The sequence below is a fragment of the Xenopus laevis genome, chromosome 5S, assembly GCF_017654675.1.
Source record: "Xenopus laevis strain J_2021 chromosome 5S, Xenopus_laevis_v10.1, whole genome shotgun sequence".
Classification (NCBI taxonomy): Eukaryota; Metazoa; Chordata; class Amphibia; order Anura; family Pipidae; genus Xenopus; species Xenopus laevis.
The window spans coordinates 64674121-64693468 of record NC_054380.1 but is presented as its reverse complement, the minus strand read 5'-3'; the positions used below and the strand labels follow the sequence as shown (position 1 = coordinate 64693468).

The 19348-nt window shown below is 40.8% G+C and overlaps 1 protein-coding gene across 1 annotated transcript; it reads right to left on the bottom strand.

Moving 5' to 3' along the window:
- Positions 1 to 6387: 6387 nt before the first annotated feature.
- On the bottom strand, positions 6388 to 18684 carry sesn1.S (sestrin 1 S homeolog). Its single transcript, XM_041564628.1, has 10 exons — positions 18387 to 18684; positions 13228 to 13293; positions 12005 to 12205; positions 11619 to 11801; positions 10914 to 11150; positions 10523 to 10667; positions 9734 to 9846; positions 8781 to 8971; positions 8146 to 8290; positions 6388 to 7588 (listed from the first exon to the last, which is right to left on the bottom strand). The coding sequence occupies exons 1-10, from the start codon at positions 18462 to 18464 to the stop codon at positions 7502 to 7504; spliced, it is 1446 nt and encodes a 481-aa protein (XP_041420562.1). The 5' UTR covers positions 18465 to 18684; the 3' UTR covers positions 6388 to 7501.
- Between the last annotated feature and the right edge of the window lie 664 nt (positions 18685 to 19348).

Here is a 19348-nt window from a genome sequence, read left to right as displayed (position 1 = left end):
AGACTTGTTTTTATATAGCAGAAAATTGTTGGCAACATTTCTTTAAAGGAGAAGCAAAGTAGAAATGTTGTATGTTATGTTTTAGGCTTCTGTACCAGCCCAAGGCAACCACAGCCCTTTAGCAGTAAAGATCTCTGCCCCCAAAGATGCCCCAGTAGCTCAACATCTTCTTTTCTGCTGATTCACTGCACATGCTCTGTGCTGCTGTCACTTACTGAGCTTAGGGACCCACTCACAATATACAGTACACATAGAACATACATGTCACAATATAAGGCTGATTAGTAATTAATACAGATAATTACTACATGGCAGCACAGAAACCAGTGCAACGAGTACGAGAATCTAATAATCAGACTTATAGCAACAGCTTATATTACAGGCCATCCACATTTTTTGGTTGATAATTTGCAATGACCCCTAAGCTTAGCTTCTTAACAGCTGCTCAGAGCCCACTGAGCATATGAGTGTCGCAGACACTTTCCAAGATGGTGTGATATCTGCAGTGAGCACCAACCATTTGTTTTTTTGGTGCGCTATAATGTAGACATGGGGTAACATGGGTGTGGTTTAAAATGGGTGTGGTCTAAAAACAGGGCAGGGATAACACTGGCTTCCATTATCTGTCCTCCACCATGTAGACCAGAAAAATTCTGGTACCACAGAAGTTGGACAGCACTGCTATAAAGGAATGACCAATTGGTGTTGGTGCAAAGTGATAGGGTTGTCTTGATATATAGAGGAAGGACATTATGAGGCCTGTTTACAAAAACAACTTTTTCTAAATTGACCAAACTCCCAAACCCGAATCCCCTTAATTTACCAATAATTTCTCTCAAAAAAATCTGTGCAACAAAAAGGCACAACGAAATCAAGTGTCAATTCCAAACGTGTGACTTTTTCAAATTGAAGATACAAAAACTCGACTTTTTCGAGTTGTTGCCAAAAAAACTTGAATTTATTGGATTATCGAATTAAAACCAGTGCAAACAGCCTGAAATTATTGCAAATCCAGAAAGTAAAAAACATGTTTCAATTGTTAAAGGGACCATCTGCCATTGACTTCTACATGATTTTGACAGATATTAGCTACATTATTTTTGGATTTGAATATTAAGCATCTTCAGAGCATAATAAATCTCGAAAACATTGAGTTTTTGTTCCTCTAAGAATTTGTGTTTTTCCCCTTTAAAAACGTGACCAGAAACAAATTGAGGTTTAATTAATAGACCCTTATATGCATGTCCCTGATCTGAACGGCTGATGCGATGGGAAAATTGGAAACATTTAAATAGAAATTAAAAAGAAAGGAGGGGAAGTGATCATTGCCCTTGTGCTCTATGTTAATTTTACTGATTGGTTACTCAGAAACGGAGAGCCCTGGGCTGGCTGGCAGAAAGCAGGGAGTTAAAGGAGAAGGTCTATATAAATACACTAGCAAACCCTCAAAGTAAAGCTGCTCCTCAGCATGTCTTTCCTTCTATTGTGTATACATAGGCTTCGGTATCAGACTTCCTGTTTTCAGCATAAACTTCCAGGACTAGGACTTGAGCATGCTCAGTTTGCTCTGCTCTCCCTCCCTTTTCCCCCCTCCCTGCTGTAATCTGAGCCCAGAGCTATGAGTGAGCAGGGACAGACTCTGACAGTAAGTGATGCCACACCAAGCTAATATGGCAGCTGCTATCCCAAACAAACAGAGAGCTTCTAGAGCTGTTTACTCAGGTATGGTTAAGCATAAACCACGCCCACCCTTCCCCAGGGAAGACAAATCTGCAAGGGCTCCCAGGGCACTGTTAAGATCTGCACCCATCCATGCTTTACATGTCCCCTTCTGCCAACATCTCCCACACCAGCAGCCTAAAAGGGACATCCGCTGCCTAAAGGAGGAAAAACTGTCTCTCTAGCCCACACAGAGCCGGAGAACAAAACGGGGCCTTCCTCCTCAACAGAAGCCGGGGACTTGAGTAGTAGAGGTACCCGGGAATGAGCTGGGGCCTGAACTGCAGGGCAGACTGCTGGCCTGGTGACGTGGGGCACCTCGGGGGAGACTGTGGGCCTAGTGGCGAACAAGATGATGGCGCAACAGTAGATTGCAGCGGCCTCTCCGGATCACAAGGCGCTTTCTTTTATTGTGCTTTTTTACTTTGTTTTTTGTGAAGCTATGGACGTCGGAACAACTAAGGTCCAGGTCTATAATCGCCAGACATTCCTTCGGTACAGCAATCATGCATATCTTACGATAAAGGATGGCTTATTGCACACACTACGGGATCTCGGCCTACTTCGGGAGCCCAATATTCTGACCAGCGGTCTGGGGCCAATGCCAGGAGGAGAAGCACTGGGAAACGGTGTACGAGGACGCGGAAGCGCTGAAAGCGAGCAGGAGTCCGTACTAGGCTAAGAACTAACCCCAGACGACCCGCTCTCCCGTCCTTACTACTGTCTAACGTCTGCTCCATAGAAAATAAAATGGACTACATTAGACTCCAGCAAATTACCCAGCGTGAATTCAGAGACTGCTGCATATTCGTATTCACGGAGACGTGGCTCAGCGAAAGAGTACCGGATGCCGCCATTCAACTGGATGGGCTATTTGCGGTTCGAGCTGACAGAGTCGCTGCTCTGAGTGTTAAGAATTGCGGTGGTGGTCTGTGTTTACATCAACACGAAATGGTGCAGGAACTCTGTGCTTGTGTCCAGCCACTGCTCACCGCTGGTGGAGTTTGTTGTTGTGAAGTGCAGACCCTTTTATTTACCATGTATGATTGCCTCCATTCATGTTATTGGAGTTTTCATTCCTCCCAGCACGAACACCAAAGATGCACTCTGGGAGTTGTACAGCGCTATCATGGACATACAAAACACTCACCCAGATGGACTGATTCAGGTCAGTGCTCCCTAAATTCCATCAGCATGTAGAATTTGCTACGAGAGGGCCAAACACACTGGATCGGGTTTACACAAATATTTCCAGTACCGAGCAGAGCCCCACCAACACTTCGGATACTCAGACCACATCTCTGTTATGCTAATTCCAGCATACAGGCCACTCGTCAGGCACTCTGATCCGGTTCTGAAGCAGGTGAAAACATGGCCAGCAGGAGCCATGACTGCTCTTCAGGACTTTTTTGAGAGCACTGACTGGAACATGTTTAGGGAGGCCGCAACCTACAGCGACTACATCAACTTGGATGAGTATACGTCATCAGTAATCAGCTACATCACAAAGTGCATTGATGATGTCACTGTCTCCAAGTGCACCAATACACGCCTCAACCAGAAGCCGTGGTTCACTGGAGAGGAGCGTGTGTTACTGAGGGCCCAAGACTCTGATTTCAGGGAAGGTGACGAAGTCGCGTTGAGAACAGCGAGAGCCAAACTTTCCCGTGCCATCAGAGTAGCTAAGCGCACATACACTCAGAGAATACACAGCTTCTTCCAGGAGAATAGTAACACGGGGCACATGTGGCAGGGCATCCAGGCTATCACAAACTACAGATAAACAGCATCTGCCTGTGACACTAACGCCTCCCTTGCAGATGCGTTGAATGACTTCTATGCACGGTTTGAAGCACAGAACAACACAGGAATGAGGAAGACAATCACTCTGCCTAGTGACCAAATACTGCATCTGATGGTGGCTGACGTGAGGATGACTCTGGAAAGAGTAAACCCACGGAAGGCTGCAGGACCAGACAATATCCCTGGAAGAGTGCTAAGAGAATGTGCAGATCAGCTGGCAGATGTTTTCACTGGCAGATGTTTTCACGGACATCTTTAACATCTCCCTGAACACCTCCAGTGTCCCGAAGTGCTTCAAAACCAACACCATTGTCCCTGTGCTGAAGAAGTCATCAGTGTCCTGCCTCAATGACTACAGTCCTGTGGCACTCACCCCCATCATCATGAAGTGTTTTGTCAACAAACACATCAAAACCCAAAACCCTGGACCCCCTACAGTTCGTATATTGTCAAAAACGCTCAACAGACGATGCAATAGCCACTACCCTCCATCTGGCCCTCTCTCATCTGGACAAAAAAAAAAACAACTACATTCGAATGCTGTTCATAGACTTCAGTTCAGCATTCAACACTATCATTCCTCAGCATCGGATAGAAAAGCTGAGCCTGCTTGGACTGAACACCTCCCTCTGCAGTTGGGTTCTGGACTTCCTAACCGGCAGACCTCAGTCAGGATTGGAAACATCATCTCCAGAACCACCACACTGAGCACTGGAGCCCCTCAAGGCTGTGTGCTTAGTCCTCTACTGTTCACTCTGCCGACGCATGACTGTGCAGCCACCGCACAAATCACATCATAAAGTTCGCTGATGACAAAACCGTGGTGGGTCTCATCAGCAATAATGACAAGTCACCAGGTGCAGCGGTTAACAGACTGGTGCAGAGCCAACAACCTGTCTCTCAATGTAGACAAAATAAAGGAGATGGTTGTTGACTTTAGGAAGACTAGGAGTGACCACCTGCCCTGTACAACGATGGCTCTAATGTGGCGATAGTCAAAAGCACCAAATTCCTTGGTGTCCACCTGGCGGAGAACCTCACCTGGTCCCACAACACCAGCTACTTAGCCAAGAAAGCCCAACAGCGCCTCTACTTCCTGCGCAAGCTGAGGAAATCCCATCTCCCACCATCCATACTCAAAACCTTCTACAGAGGGACTATGGAGAGCATCCTGAGCAGCTGTATCACTGTCTGGGCTGGGAACTGCACTGTCATGGAGTGCAAGACCCTACAGAGGATAGTGAAGACAGCAGAGAAGATGATAGATGTCTCTCTTCCTTCCATCACGGACATTTACTACCAGACTGTGTAACAGTTTCTTCCCCCAAGCCATAAGGCTCCTGAATACTCAGGGAACGGACAGATCTCTCTCACACACACACTACATCTGACCTTACTATATACCACAACGTTACACAGCCACTGTACGCCATTGTATGGATGAATAGCCATTGGATACAGTTGCTCCCTATGAACATATCTGCACTAAGTCATGTTCTTTATCATGTTCTTGCTCCTGTCATGTCACAATGATACACCCATCATGTCTGACGTTTAGCATTATTTACTCAACATATTACATCTGCTGAGTGGGCACTGTATTGTCCTGTCCCTGCACTGTGCTGACCTGTCTTGCAGGAGTTGCATATTTTTGCACTTGCACTTTTTGTCTGTTGTCTGTACATCTATGTTGTGTTGTGTAGCACCATGGTCCTAGAGGAACGTTGTTTCATTTCACTGTGTACTGTACAAACGTACAGTATATGGATGATGAAATGACAATAAACTCACTCTTGAAGGTCTTGATTCTGCTGAATAAATATAGTTTGCACCAGTGTGGTTAATCTATTGGCAATAAACTGCTTTGGTAGCTTTTCTTTTCCTTTAAAGATCCATTCAGTGCAGAAAGATACAGTATAAACCCCATTTAGCACAGCAATTCAGTCTTTATGGGATCTAAATGTTCAAATATCTGTTTTGTCAGATGGACTGAATAACTCAGGCTATAGTGTCATGTTTATAAACATTATGCAGGCTCAGATGCAAGATATTTTCAGCAACATGTCAAGAAAAACAGATCTCTAGGAAGGGGCATCATGGTGGCACATTACTTAGCATGCCCAGCTTTGCTTTCACCCAGGCACTATCTGCAAAGAATTTGTATGTTCTCCCTATGCTTGCATTGGTTTCCTCCAACATGCCAAAAGCATAATGGCAGGTTGTATGTTCTCCCTGTGCTTGCATGGGTTTCCTCCAACATGCCAAAAGCATACTGGCAGGTTGGCACGTGATAAAATTGGGTGTGTGATTGTTATATCTCTAAAGCACTCAGGCCCGGATTTGTGGAAAGGCCCAGGCCTAGGGCGTCAGGATTTTAGGGGGGCGGCATGCTGCCCAACCACACCCACATTGGTCCAAAAACACTGGAATATGCTGGATTTTTAAACTCATTTTAACCTTCCCATGCACCAATCCCCATTAATGAAAATTTGCACGAATAAAGGGAAGGCGACAGGGGCGACGAACGGCAGTGGGCCTAGGGGCGCCCATTATGTAAATCCGGCCCTGGAAGCACTGCAGAATAATTTAAACATTCTCAGCTTGCTGTAGTGACATTATTTAGCCAGGCCCTCCTACATAAACAAAATGTACTGCCTGCTAAATGTCAGCCGCGTGGGCACATGCCAGCAAGATACACAAACTATCCCTCCTGTACTTACAACAGACTGCAAGGGGCAAAAAGTAAGTTGAACCATCCAGGTTCCCCACGGTCATGGCATCTGCTGTATGCTTAAAAAAGTATAGTACTGTACCTATGCAGAAATTATTTCAAGCCATTGCTAAGGAACAAACAGAGATGTAATATTGTTTTAAATGTTTTATTTAAAAAAATGTCAATAATACTGACAGATTGAAAAAAAAAAAAGAGTTTTCATAGCATATTTTCAGAACACAATGGGTTTCGTCCATTTTAACGTTTTTATTTTGCCTCCCTCAAAGTCAGCATCTAAAAAACAGACCTGAAAGTCGATGTTAAGAAAGAAATAGAAATAAAGGACTCTTTTCTGAGTTGCAGTGTCAACAATTCTGCAGTTACGAGGAAGCCTGCATTACACGAGACAGTTTTCCTGCCTCTGTTCTTTTGTTCTCAACGTTAACTGCTAGTAACAGAGCAGCAGCTTGAAAGAAAGATTGGAACTGTTACAAAGTGTGCACCCCATAACCAAGAGGTATTCTACAATCCCTGTAGTCATTTTATAGTATAGAACATACCTACTTAAACATATATACATCTTCAGGAAGACAACTTAAGTTTCAACCATTATGAAAAAAATATATATAATTAAAAAAAAAAAAAAAACACAGCTTCTTATAACTAAACACGTAGCTAAAGAGCAAGATGGAACCTGGGAATTAAGCAAGGAAGTATGTTGCCATATAAGGCTGGCTTCAGAGCATGCACAAATGTATTTTGTAAGTCTCTTTCACTAGGCTCAGACTGTAGCAGTGTTCACGTAGCACTTGTCATTTAGCTTAATGTGGCTGCCTGCACCTGTTTTCTCTTCAGCTATAGTCAGTTGCTGAAACAGCAGTGCCATCTTAATCTCATGTTGTGTGCACCTTAGGAGAAAATAGGCAGAGATATCCCAGTCCATCCTCTTGAAATGTCTTTCATACAACCATTGTAACCACATCCTGATATACGGTTAACGTCCGCTATCTTATAAAGCTCAGTTCAAGCATATGTGTCCGTTGCTAGAGGCCGAAACTTGGCATCTCTTCTTTACACATTCAAGTTCACTACAAGTTGGTGGTGATAGTAAGCCAACAGTTGATATGATGAGAAATATGGCACAAAGGATTTCTGAAAAGGCAGCTGCCATAGTCTTCCGATCACGCCGGGAGATTTTTGCCTTTTCAACATTCTTTAGTTTTTTGTAGTTTTTTTTTCTTTTTTCCTCCAGTCAGGTAGAAAAAATCAGGTCATATATCGAGTAATTGCTCTCAGAGCATAAAGCAGTTCTGCCTGCATTCTTGCTTCCATAAGAAGCAAATTTACATGTACCTAGGGAAAACAAAACTAAAATTTAGCATTCTTTTCACATCTCGTAAAAATATATCAGTTTTGATGAAAATAAAATGCAAATGAAAGCAGATAAGGCTACATTGCAGGATCCAGAAAACACCAATAACCAAAAGGTTTATAATAGTATATGGTCACCTGAGCAACTCACTACAATAAGGGGGCTACTTGTTAAAGTCTGAAAGCTAAAACTCTGAAATTTTTAGGTTTTTGTTTTACGAATTTTTAGTGGGAAAAAAACCCTCAAATGTTTAAAGACTTATTGTAACCCGAGGCTGCAAAAAGTCCGAAAATACTCTATGTTCGAACTGTCAAGGTCCTGTATAAGTCAATGGCAGATGTCCTATTTGCAATTTGAAGATATTATGGTCTGTGCTGGGTTTCGTATGATAATCTGAAAATTTTGGGCTTTTGATAGATACAACAATCTGCTTGGACACCGGCATCTATGTTTTCCTCTGACCATACATACAGTTAAATATTTAGAAATGCTGTAAAGCATTAGCCAAACAAGACAGGCTCCTTGTCTAAATACTCACTTTTTCAGAGTGCTTAAATTGTCTCCAAAATCCATCATACATTCTCTTTGAAGTCTTCTCGGGACTGCACACCACATTTTTAATGTAAACCTTGAAACTGCGATCTAATAACTGGTTGATTTCTCCATAATCATAATCATCATATCTGTAATATACAAAGAAATGACACAGTGAAACCTCAATTTTACATCCACTGATTTTACGTTTTCCCTCATTTTTTTTGTGGTCCTACAAATATATAATGCATTTCCAGATTTTAGATTTTACACCATTTTTTTTCTGGTTCCCTGAAAAATTTAAAATGGGGCACTACTGTATTAAAAATAGAGACTGAACCAAATCGTAAACTTCTTAAATGATTCCTAGAACTTGCCATTCATTTATAGAACCTTGGAATATCTTTTCGCAAACAATTAATTGATCATGATTTACTTTTTTTTTTTAAATGGTCAGTCATGGAATATTATTAAATTATTATTGCATGTTTTAAATGATTGTAACACTTTGCATAACTTGCTGGCACTATATACATAAATGATGATGCCTATCTCTAATAATTCTAATTCAATAAAGCAGAGGATCTGCTGACTTGGTCCCTAGTCAAAGTCAGTTTCTTTTTATTTTAGGGCACTCACCTTATACCAAACATACAGTGGACATAATTCCATACTGCACGTCTTAAAGTTGAAGTATCCACATCTTTATGCATCGCCATGGTATTATAAGTCAAGTTGTAAGCAATGTGGAACTTTTCATCTAATAGCTGCCCAACATCTGGATAAAGGCGATTAACTAGTGAATAGCCATGGTCTTCCCAGCTGTAATCCTGTAAGTAATAAAAATCACACTGCATCTAAATATCCTAGGATCTGTGCATTTCAGATTGCATTTGAATAAACTGCTTTGGCCAAATCTATCTGATAAACCGTTTTCTAAAGCAGAAATAGACTTAAGTAAAGCAGCTAAATCTACAATTATCGTCTAAAAAGATGGAGCAAACTTTATCCAGACATTTCACTCATGGTTCACCTGGCTGTTCCATTTATATAGATAGTAAAGAAACATTCTAGCACTTTTAAGCAGTTTATTGTGAGGTAGTATATTTTGATCTTCAGAATACAGATATTCTAATGATTACAATGCATGTGATTATATATTTTATGCCAATATACTCACAGTATAATTTGTTCTATAAATATTTGGTACAGTAGGTTGGCATAGATTGTTCTGTATGTGAAATCTTATTTAACTGCATGTTTATGTGAGTGGTAACTGCCATATTGGCAGAAGCACCCATTTCATCTCAGACTAAAGAAGAACCTACTTTAACCAAATTGTTTGGCTCTACCAAAGAATAAGAAACCCTTATGAATCCCGCAGGAAACAATAAGTTAAAGTGACTAAAGTTACATAATGTTTTGATGTGTGTTGTCATACGCTTGCAGCATGGAGTTAAACCAGTTAACATGTTAAGATGGAAATTGGTTTTCCTTTAAAAATGTCTCTTAGAAAAGAATTGCTTGCATTTAAGCAAGGGCTCCTGCACCTGATGTGGTTATACAGGCAGTACATAAAATGGTATTTATACCTGCACTCGAAAAGTAGGCACATGCATCCCTCGTCGGGAGAAATCTTTATAACCATAACTAGTATCTTCGAAATGCCGGGAAACATCTATATCTGGAGGAATGTCTTCATCTTCTTTTATGAAAACAGAACAAATAAAAAAAAGAATGGTAATTATTCTCACTGCTGTGTTAAGACCATGCAGAGTGAAGTCTGAGATTGCTACAATCTGCCAGGGTGTGATTCTGCCTCTCTCCATTCATTTCTATGACATTTTTAAAAGAGTATTTATCAATGGGTGAAAGGCAGAATCTCACTTCCAGCAGATTGGTGATCTCTAACTTCACTTTTTTGATAAATATAGCCCTAAATGTCTTGTTATTTCAGTTATAGGATCCATTATCTGGAAACAGATTACATAGAAAGCTCAGAATTACTGGAAGACCATCTCCCATAGAATCCATTTAAATCAAGTAATTAAATTTTTTTTCTCTATAATAATAATCTGTACCTTGAACTTGGTCCTAATAAGATAGAATTAATCCATGCTAACGGCACAACAATCCAGTTGGGTTTAATTCATACTTATATCACTTTTGAGCAAATTTATGGTATGGAGATGTTACGGAAAGACCCCTTATTCAGAAAACCCCAGGTCCCGAGCATTCTGAATAATAGGTCCCTTACCTGTATCTGCCATTTCCCATTTCTGTTCTAAGCAACATACAAAACTCCCTCACACAGGGCAAAATAAACAACTAAATACATAAACTGACACGGTGAGTGAATCCAAGTGCACTGTAAGTAATACCTGTAGCAAACACCATGCTTTCAGTTTTCTCTCTCTCAAAACGAGTTGCCATCTCTTCCTGACTTGCCTCTTCTTCATCTCTGCCTTCTTGAAGTTGCTTCATCTTTACCATCAAAGCTTCAACTTCACAAGAGGAGTCTGTTGGCTGCAAGAAACAGTACATACAGGTATATAATAGACATTTAAAAAGTAGTCTTAGTCTTTCAGTGGATTTGCAAGTGTGCATCTTATCATTTGCCTGGAAAGCTGGAAATCATTTGAGGGGCAAAGCCTGTCTGCCATGATCCATAATATATATCAACCAAAAAAGTCAAACCAATTCAGTTAAAATATACCCCCCTCTTTTACATGAGCTCATTTACTAGGACCAAAAATGGACCATCTTACTTACCATCACACTTCCAACAGGATGATGTCCTTCACTCCCATGGTTGCCATTGGTAATATCACATATACAGTAGTTGCCAACAGAGGGAGGGCGGAAAGTGTGGCCACCATCACTGTGTATTTCTGGGTTAATTCCACAACCAAATGTGAAAGAGGCTAAGGAGTGGTACTGAGCCAGAAGAACGATTGCATGAATTAATTCTGCCAAAGACCAGCTGTGTTCTCCAGCTTTTAGCAATTGCTGTAAGAACAAATTAAACAAAGCATTATTATAACTAGAGGTTATTATTATTATCATATACATAATATTTTATATAGAGCCTTAGAGAGATTATCATTCAGTTTAGTACCATTTACACAACATAAACATTCAATTTAAAATTAAAGTTTAAATTTTTTGCAACTGTTGTTCGGTGTTGCCATATTTAATCAGAACTTGTACACTGCTGGAGATCAAGCATTGCCATAAGAAAAGGGACATTATTTTCACATTACAATTATTCTAGTCGCCTAGAGCAACCAGGAAAACGGTGTGCCTTTAATTACATATGGGAGGGCGTTGTTAGGATTATGTACAGTATGTCAGCATATAATATACTGGTAGTTTACATTCATCTCCTATGTGAAATCTTATGTAAAAGCCAGGTGGAGAGGCAAATTAAACCTTTTTCTTATTGCCATTCATCTTCAGACGTAAAAAATATCTTACCCCAATATGCTCTTTTGTGATGAGCCACGGCCGGTGTGCTAGCATTTTGTTCAGCTCCCCAAGGTTACGCAACTTTTGGGGGGCATTCTCCAGGCCATTTAACCACTTTTGGTCCCCTCCATGATGTATAAAGTCATTGACATGAAGATTAACAAGATAGGAACACTGATGCCTAGATGCTGCCTGAAAATATAAAAAACAACAACAACAAAATTAGCAGTCTTCTTTGTATCAGACAAAAATAGGGCACTGTGTTTTAAAAGCAAGAGAAGTCTGGTTATGGCACCCACTATTTTGAATGAAAATGGAAAGTGATGAGGAGCGTGTAGAAGCAGTTTGATTGCTGCCATACATAACAGTGTTACAAAAAAGATGTATACACTCACCATGATGCCAATGTAGTGCTGGTAACAGTGCGAGAGGGGCCCATCCATTTGCAGTAAGTAATGCTGAGTCTTCAGGAAGCTGCCCAAGTACTGAGGGTGAAATACCATCACTAGGGTAATGTTATCTAAGCGACCCAAATCTACAAAAGCATCAGCAAACACAGAATGCATGTTTGCATCCTCACTTGCCACCTGCAGAATCTGTAGGGGAGGGAATGAGTTACACAGATTTAATTGCATTCTTTATCGTTCTTTTTCTAGGCTTAATGTATCACTGTAAATTATTCAGGAGACATCACATTTGCTTCACTTTTATCTCTGCTTCATTACAAGGTAATATGCACTTAAATAGAGTATCTACAACCTAAACTTTCTGTGATCACAGGTATGTCTTCAAAAATTGCTTAATATCAAAGGACATCTGCTACAAGCAAATGATGAGCCATCACTACAACAACAACTGCATTAAATTTTAATTCATTACATATATAAGGTCACCAAGCCACAATGAAACCAAACATAGGATAGATAGCATTATAGGTTAATGGAGAATAGGTCAATTTCAGGAATTTTCTGGCATATTTTTGAAACCAAAATGCCCCAAATCGTCCTGCATTGCCCTTATGGAAATCACCTTATCGTGTAAGCATGTGCCAGGCAATTCTCATTTAATACCATACAGTACTATTGTTGGTTTCCTACAAAATGCAGCAAGCATGTGCAGCATGCCTCATCTTAAAATTGTTGAACTATTTTTTTTTTTTTTTTTTAATTTGTTGTTGTTCAATTCTCATATTTCTATCTGGTTGCTACAACTTGCAACCAGGAATCAGTCTGGAAATCAAAATGAAAACCTAAAATAAAGCCAAGCCATAATAGCGTTCTATCCAAGTGGCTTTTGCCAGGCGGATCATCTTGCAATTTTTTCATGGCCACCTACCTCCACTCTGGTCTGCATCTCACACGCAGTAATGGAATAGCTTTACAGAAGCCAATAGGACTGCATAATGTATTTTCAGAAGAGCTAAGTCCTACTGGCTTCTATAAAAACTCTTCTATTTCAACAGTGTGGATGGCTTCTTGGTTTCTCCCATGTACAGTATCTGACTATTGTTGTATAACAGATAGATATGGCCACGGTCTCATTATATAAACTGGGTTGGCAGGTAAAACAAGTCTATTGCCACCTTTACAAAAAGTGCTACAGAGAATATACAACTAACCTCTTCTTCAGGAACAAATCTGCTGGGTCCTTGTCTTAGTGGTCGTGGAATTCGGATTCCAAGTTCCTGGGCAATAAAAAAAAGAACCATTACCTTATTTTGATTTAAAGTCTAAACATAAAGACAATAATCAGATAACAACAGAACTGCATTCCAGTACTTGAAAGCTGCTTTATTCCAATGGTACCGGCCACATAATATACCACAGGGAGCTGGGAATCACTCTCAGTAACGAAGCACGCTCATCATGAATTGCTATTGAGAATATTGAGCAAGCAGATGTTGTGAGCTGGAAAATGCTGTTCTGTGCAATTTATGCTTTCATTTGTAATTTTCATATTTAAATGCTCCTTGAAATGATCAGGCCACAATACAGATACAACTTCCTGATTAGGAAATGCACCAGTGTAGGAGCAAAAAACAAGCCCTTCAGACATTTGATTTACATATTAAAGTTCAAAATTCCAACAAGAAACAAAAGGCAAAATCGTTTCCCTGTTGGCAGACAAATCTATGCTTATCTGCCTCTTAAGGTGGCCATACACGGGCAGATAAAGCTGCCGATATCGGTCGTTTGGACCGATTTGACAGCTTATCTGCCCGTGTATGGGGGCTTCCGACGGGTCTTCCCGATCGATATCTGGCCACGATATTGATCGGGAAGGTTTGATTTTTAACCGACCGACCAGTCGGAGCCCCTTGGCACATCGTAATTCGATCGTTCGGCCATATGGCCGAACGTTCGAATTACCCCCAATATAGCCATGCAGTTTAGTGGCATATCGGGGAAAGATCCGCTCGTTTGGCGATGTCGCCAAACAAGCGGATCTTTGAGTCTATGGCCAGCTTTACTCTTCCACTGGCACACAGCAGCCTGGTTTTAAATGTGTCCCTCTTTATGATAAAGGCATTCCATGATCCAGTACTTCTAAAAAGCTGCTGTTACAATACTAAATGCAATGTCACTCGGGGAAATGTGTGTTTTGCTGCCCATGCAAAATTCTTCCAGTTGCCCCTGTATTGACTTAAATGTACCTGCCTGGGCACTAGTGAGTCAGACGACTATCACTTGGAAACATGGCACAGCTCTCACTACAGTAGAAGCCCCATTTTATGTTTTTCAGGGGAACAGAAAGGAAGATGTAAAATCAGAGAAAAGTATTATGCATAATATATAGGTGGGACCAAAAAACAACAATGTCATATGTGGGAAAACGTAATCAGGGGATGTTAAATGGAGGTTTCACTGTATATACACGAGGAGTGGCAAAGCAGCCTGCACACAAACTGCCCCTTGGAAATCACTACAGGAGACCTGCTCAAACTACTGCTATTTATTTATTTATTTAGTATATGTCATGGTTTATAGGCAAAAGTGCAGCCCGTACCTACTCTATAATATAAGTCAATACAGTTATGGGACCCGTTATCCAGAATGTTCAGGACCTGGGGGTTTCTGGATAATGGATGTTTCCATAATTTGGACCTTCATACCTTAAGTCTAGTAGAAAATCATGTAAACAATAAATAAACCCAATAAGCCAGTTTTGCTTCCAATAAGGATTCATTATATCTAAGTTTGGATCAAGTACAGGCTACTGTTTTATTATTACAGAGAAAAAAAGGAAACCATTTTTAAAAATTTGGATAAAATGGAGTCTATGGGAAATGGGCATTCAGTAATTCATAGCTTTTTGGATAACAGGTTTCTGGATAACGGATCCCATACCTGTAATATATCTACTGAGAAAAAAATAATAATTAGATGTACTAATTTCTCTGTCAGGAAATAACCTCTGGGTAGAACAAGCTCTTCTCATCTTATCAATAGACACCCTCCAAACAAAGGTAGAACATTCTTCCTATATAACACTGCATGGATCTCTGCTACATATGTTTATGGAATGGGATACTCTATCAAAGTTATATGTATCTATATCTTTTCCAGCAGAATCATCCCACCCTCCCTCATGCAATCCCATGAAAGTAGGTGCGGCGAATAAACATTGCCGAGTTGTTGACAAAAGACGACTCCAATGTAAAGGCACAAAAAACTGTGTCAGTGGCAGAAGTACAGAAGGGATACAAATTGCTGCTCTATGTACAAAGCCTATGACATCATTTTAAGAAAAGGAAGAGTTTAACATGATCCTCTGTCACCCCCTCACCCCTCAATATTTCTGGGTTAAAACCAATCTGTATTTGCTGCATGGAGAGCTGCATCTGTGCCTCTGCTAAACGTCTTTGTTAATACACAGGTAGGCATTGCCTTTTGTCTGTGCTGTTAACAAGATACCAGCCAGCTCTGCAACACCCATTTACATGCCAACACATCCTCATTTCATTACATCACCAAAGTGCTTACTGAATACTCAGCAATTATGCAGCTGTGTCACTTATACTGATCATTCATTAATTCTCAAATTCAATACAGTAAACCAAAGAGGATTAATGGTATATATGGTATTTATAGATACATGTATTCATATACCCAGGGTCTGGATTACGAGCATTAAAAATAAAGAAATAAAAAAAGGTGCCAATGAAAACAAGCATACAGCCATTACTCATTTAAATAGGACTATATTTAAGTCAGACAAGGACTATAAACACATTTTGCAGCACTCATCGTACATAATATCTTTTTATTTAAATCATAAACCCAAAACAAGGGTGATTCCTTCCTCCTCTGCGTAACAGTTTGCTTGTGCCGAGCAGTACAATTAAAGGTTTGGCACCAGTTCAAAGCCTTCCTACACGGTCATGAAACGGATGTTCTGGTGAAAGTATAGACTGCACTTTCCCCATACAGACGTGTCCATACATGTTCTGGCAAACAAAAAGTCCCAGCAACAAAAGCCAATACAGGGTGGTCAGTGCCACTAAATGAACAGCACATACCCTTAAAGGGGTTGTTCAGGGGTTGCATGATGTTGAGAGTGATATTCTGAAACAATTTGCATTTGGTTGTCATTATTTATTGTTTAAGGTTTTTGCGTTATTTTTATCCAGCAGTTCTTCAATTTTCATTTTAAGCAATCTGGTAACTAGAGTCCAAATTACCTTAGCAACCATTCATTGATTTGAATAAGAGACTGAAATATGAATAGGAGAGGACCTTACTAGAAAGATGAGGGATAAAAAGTAGAAATAACAATACATTTGTAGCCTTACAGAGGATTTGCTTTTTAGATGGGGTCAGCAACACCTATATCTTAGTCTGGATCAAGTACAAGGTACTTTCTGGATCACGGGTTTCCAGATCCCATCCCTGTACAAACTTTATGCAAGCTTCACACATTCAGCAAACCATTGTGAGTGTAAAGTTACAGAACAATAAATGGGGACTAGTTAGTCTTTGTCACAGTGGCAAAACCATTATTTGTGCTTAATTCGCCCAAATATCCATTCTTTTAAATAGAGATGTAAGGGGCAAGATGGGTCTATAATGGCTGTGCCACACTAGCCATTCTATTTGCCATGACTTCCAATCAAAACGCCAGGGGTCGCTAAGGTTCGATCCCAATCAACAGCATACTTCCCTGTGTAGGCAATAGAAAGACTGGCATTTGACTGTAAGTAAAGGAGAGTGAAAGACTAGTGGGTCATAACCCTTAAAAATGATTTCAATCAACAAAATCATAAAAGCAATATTTGGTATATAATAAAAAGGTTTAATGCAAAGCTTAAAAGGGATTGGGAGAGAGAGAGAGTGGGAGTCTTCAAGCTTTTCACAGAGAGTCTGTAAAAAAAACCCCAAGAGGAAGGGGTCAGGCAGCAGAATACAGGGGCCAGGAAGGGGAGGGTTAGATACTTAAAACAGGCTCTCTATAATGCCAAAACGGGCATGGCTTACAGAAGAAACAATGAAAAATGTAAGATTAGTGCTCACTGTAACAGATAGCTATACAATCCCTGTCCATCTGTGTGTTGTAGTACATGAACAACTGCTGTCAGCTGCAACAGCCAAGAGTAAGAAACATTACTATTCAAGGTTCATATCAATGGGTCGGCAACCTTGCCATGGCATATTCCTTCCAGGCAAAGCAAGCATGGTCGTGTTACCATTCACCTCCACCCCAGAAATCCATTGCTAAATGAACTTTCTCAGTGTGAGGATCTCTGGACTAAAAACATAACCACAGAGTCAGCTTTTATCACTGTCGTGTGAGTTTTAGCAGAGAACAATATATACTGCAATACCTATTTCTTGACTGACTGAAATGAATAATGTTCAAATTGTTGGGAAATGAGGAGAGCATTCTGTGAGCATATCAGTGCTGTGGTTTTCCTTTTATTAGGCGACTACTCTTACACGACATGTTTCGGGCCTGTGTGCCCATTATCAAATTTGAGTTATATATGTATATATCAGGACACTGGTGACCTGATTGAGAAAGTTGCACTCTTATTCCGAATCGAGTTGGGTGCGTTTTTGGACAACATATTTCTTTTAAATGAATAATGTTATGACACTACAGGCATCAAGGCAAATGAGTAAACGTAGTGACACAATAATGACCAACCCAAAAATGAACAGCTGTAGGCATTCAGGAGTCAAATGATGGTACATGCAGGGGGGGGGGTATTCTTTATGGCACCTAAGCATAAAATGCATTAAGGACTGGCACTCCGGGTGGGCATCTAAGCAGTGAGAGATATCCACAATACCACAGAAAATCAGCACTTTTCTGATTACAGAGGAAGATTTTATGTTTTCCTTCTAGTGAGCAGGAGCATTAAGTGCACTGTGATCAATAGAGGATCAGGAGCCTAGCGCTAACCAACAGCCTGCTGGCACCCCATGCCCACTCAGCGCAGTCGCTTTGTTACAGCATGTATGGGCACAATGCATGTACTTATATAAAGGCATACTTATTACTTACAATCCTGTTCCTTTTGAAAAAAAAAAAGAAGATGACATTCACATGGATGCCATACAGTTGAATTAAAGGGAAACATTATACACAGACTCCCATTAGTCACCAGAGGCCAAATAATCCTTAAAACTGTTCTAATGCTTGCATGCCATCTGCTGCAAACCAATAGGCGACTTGTATTGTTTGCAGGGCCCTGAGTGGGAAGAAGCAGCAGCAGCAGTCTATTGTCCCTTTAACTTCACACGGGAGGGGTGTGAGGATTGGGGCTGCTTTCCTTACCTTGTTGTTACAGGTCTGGCTGCAGCGGCTGCAAATGATCTCTGGAGGCGAGAGAGCTGCCCGGGGAGATAACCTCATCGTCTTCGCGTCCTGTCAATGTGCAGACAAAGATGATCGTTCGGCGAATGAATAGGCACTTAGTCCCGGGACAGCTTTATTATTAACACAAAAGCTTTACTTCCACTTTCACAGGCTTCACTTTGGGAGCTGATATATATATATATATAGAATGACAATACACGTCCAGAACACACAATGTGACCGTAGTTACCGACCCCTGCACAGCTCCGCTTCCTACAGCTCTCCCAGCTCATTGGCATCGAGCTCGACCCTTCACACAGACTAATAAACAACAGCCAGAAAGAGGGCGTGGCCAACAAACCTCCTGTGAGGATAAACCAATGAAACGGAGAATACAGAAACTGCATGGCTACAGCCGCCAATCCGGTGCAGAGTATAGAAAAAAGTCAGATTGAGGAGTAGGCGGGGGATCAGTGCCAGCCTGACGTAATGGGGGTGTGCGCTCACAAGCTTGTTGAAAACAAGAGTCTCTGAAAAACACCAGGCTTTGCAAACATTTTCATGTTTTAACCACTTAGGTTCTGCAAACAAGAACAAGAAAACGCTTCACAGAGCTCTGCCGAGAGAGCACAGAAACAAGGGAGTTTACCTTTCCCTTTTTTGAAATTGGGAATTGGTTTAAATGCGTTCACAAATGCTTGTTTGTTAAAGCACTTGTATAAAGAGGTCATTTGTGTCTCTGGCAATAACACATATATCATTCACTCACTGTTCCTGCCTGTGTGCAAGGAGTATGCAGCTCTTAACTCAGAAGGAAGGTGGGTGCCAAACAGGTTTGGGGGGAGCGTTTGATGAATTGAAAAGAACTAAGTGTGTCAGCCTATGTGGTTAATAATCTAGAGGCCTGGGACACTGGAAAGTAGAAAAAACTAGGTAGGTAC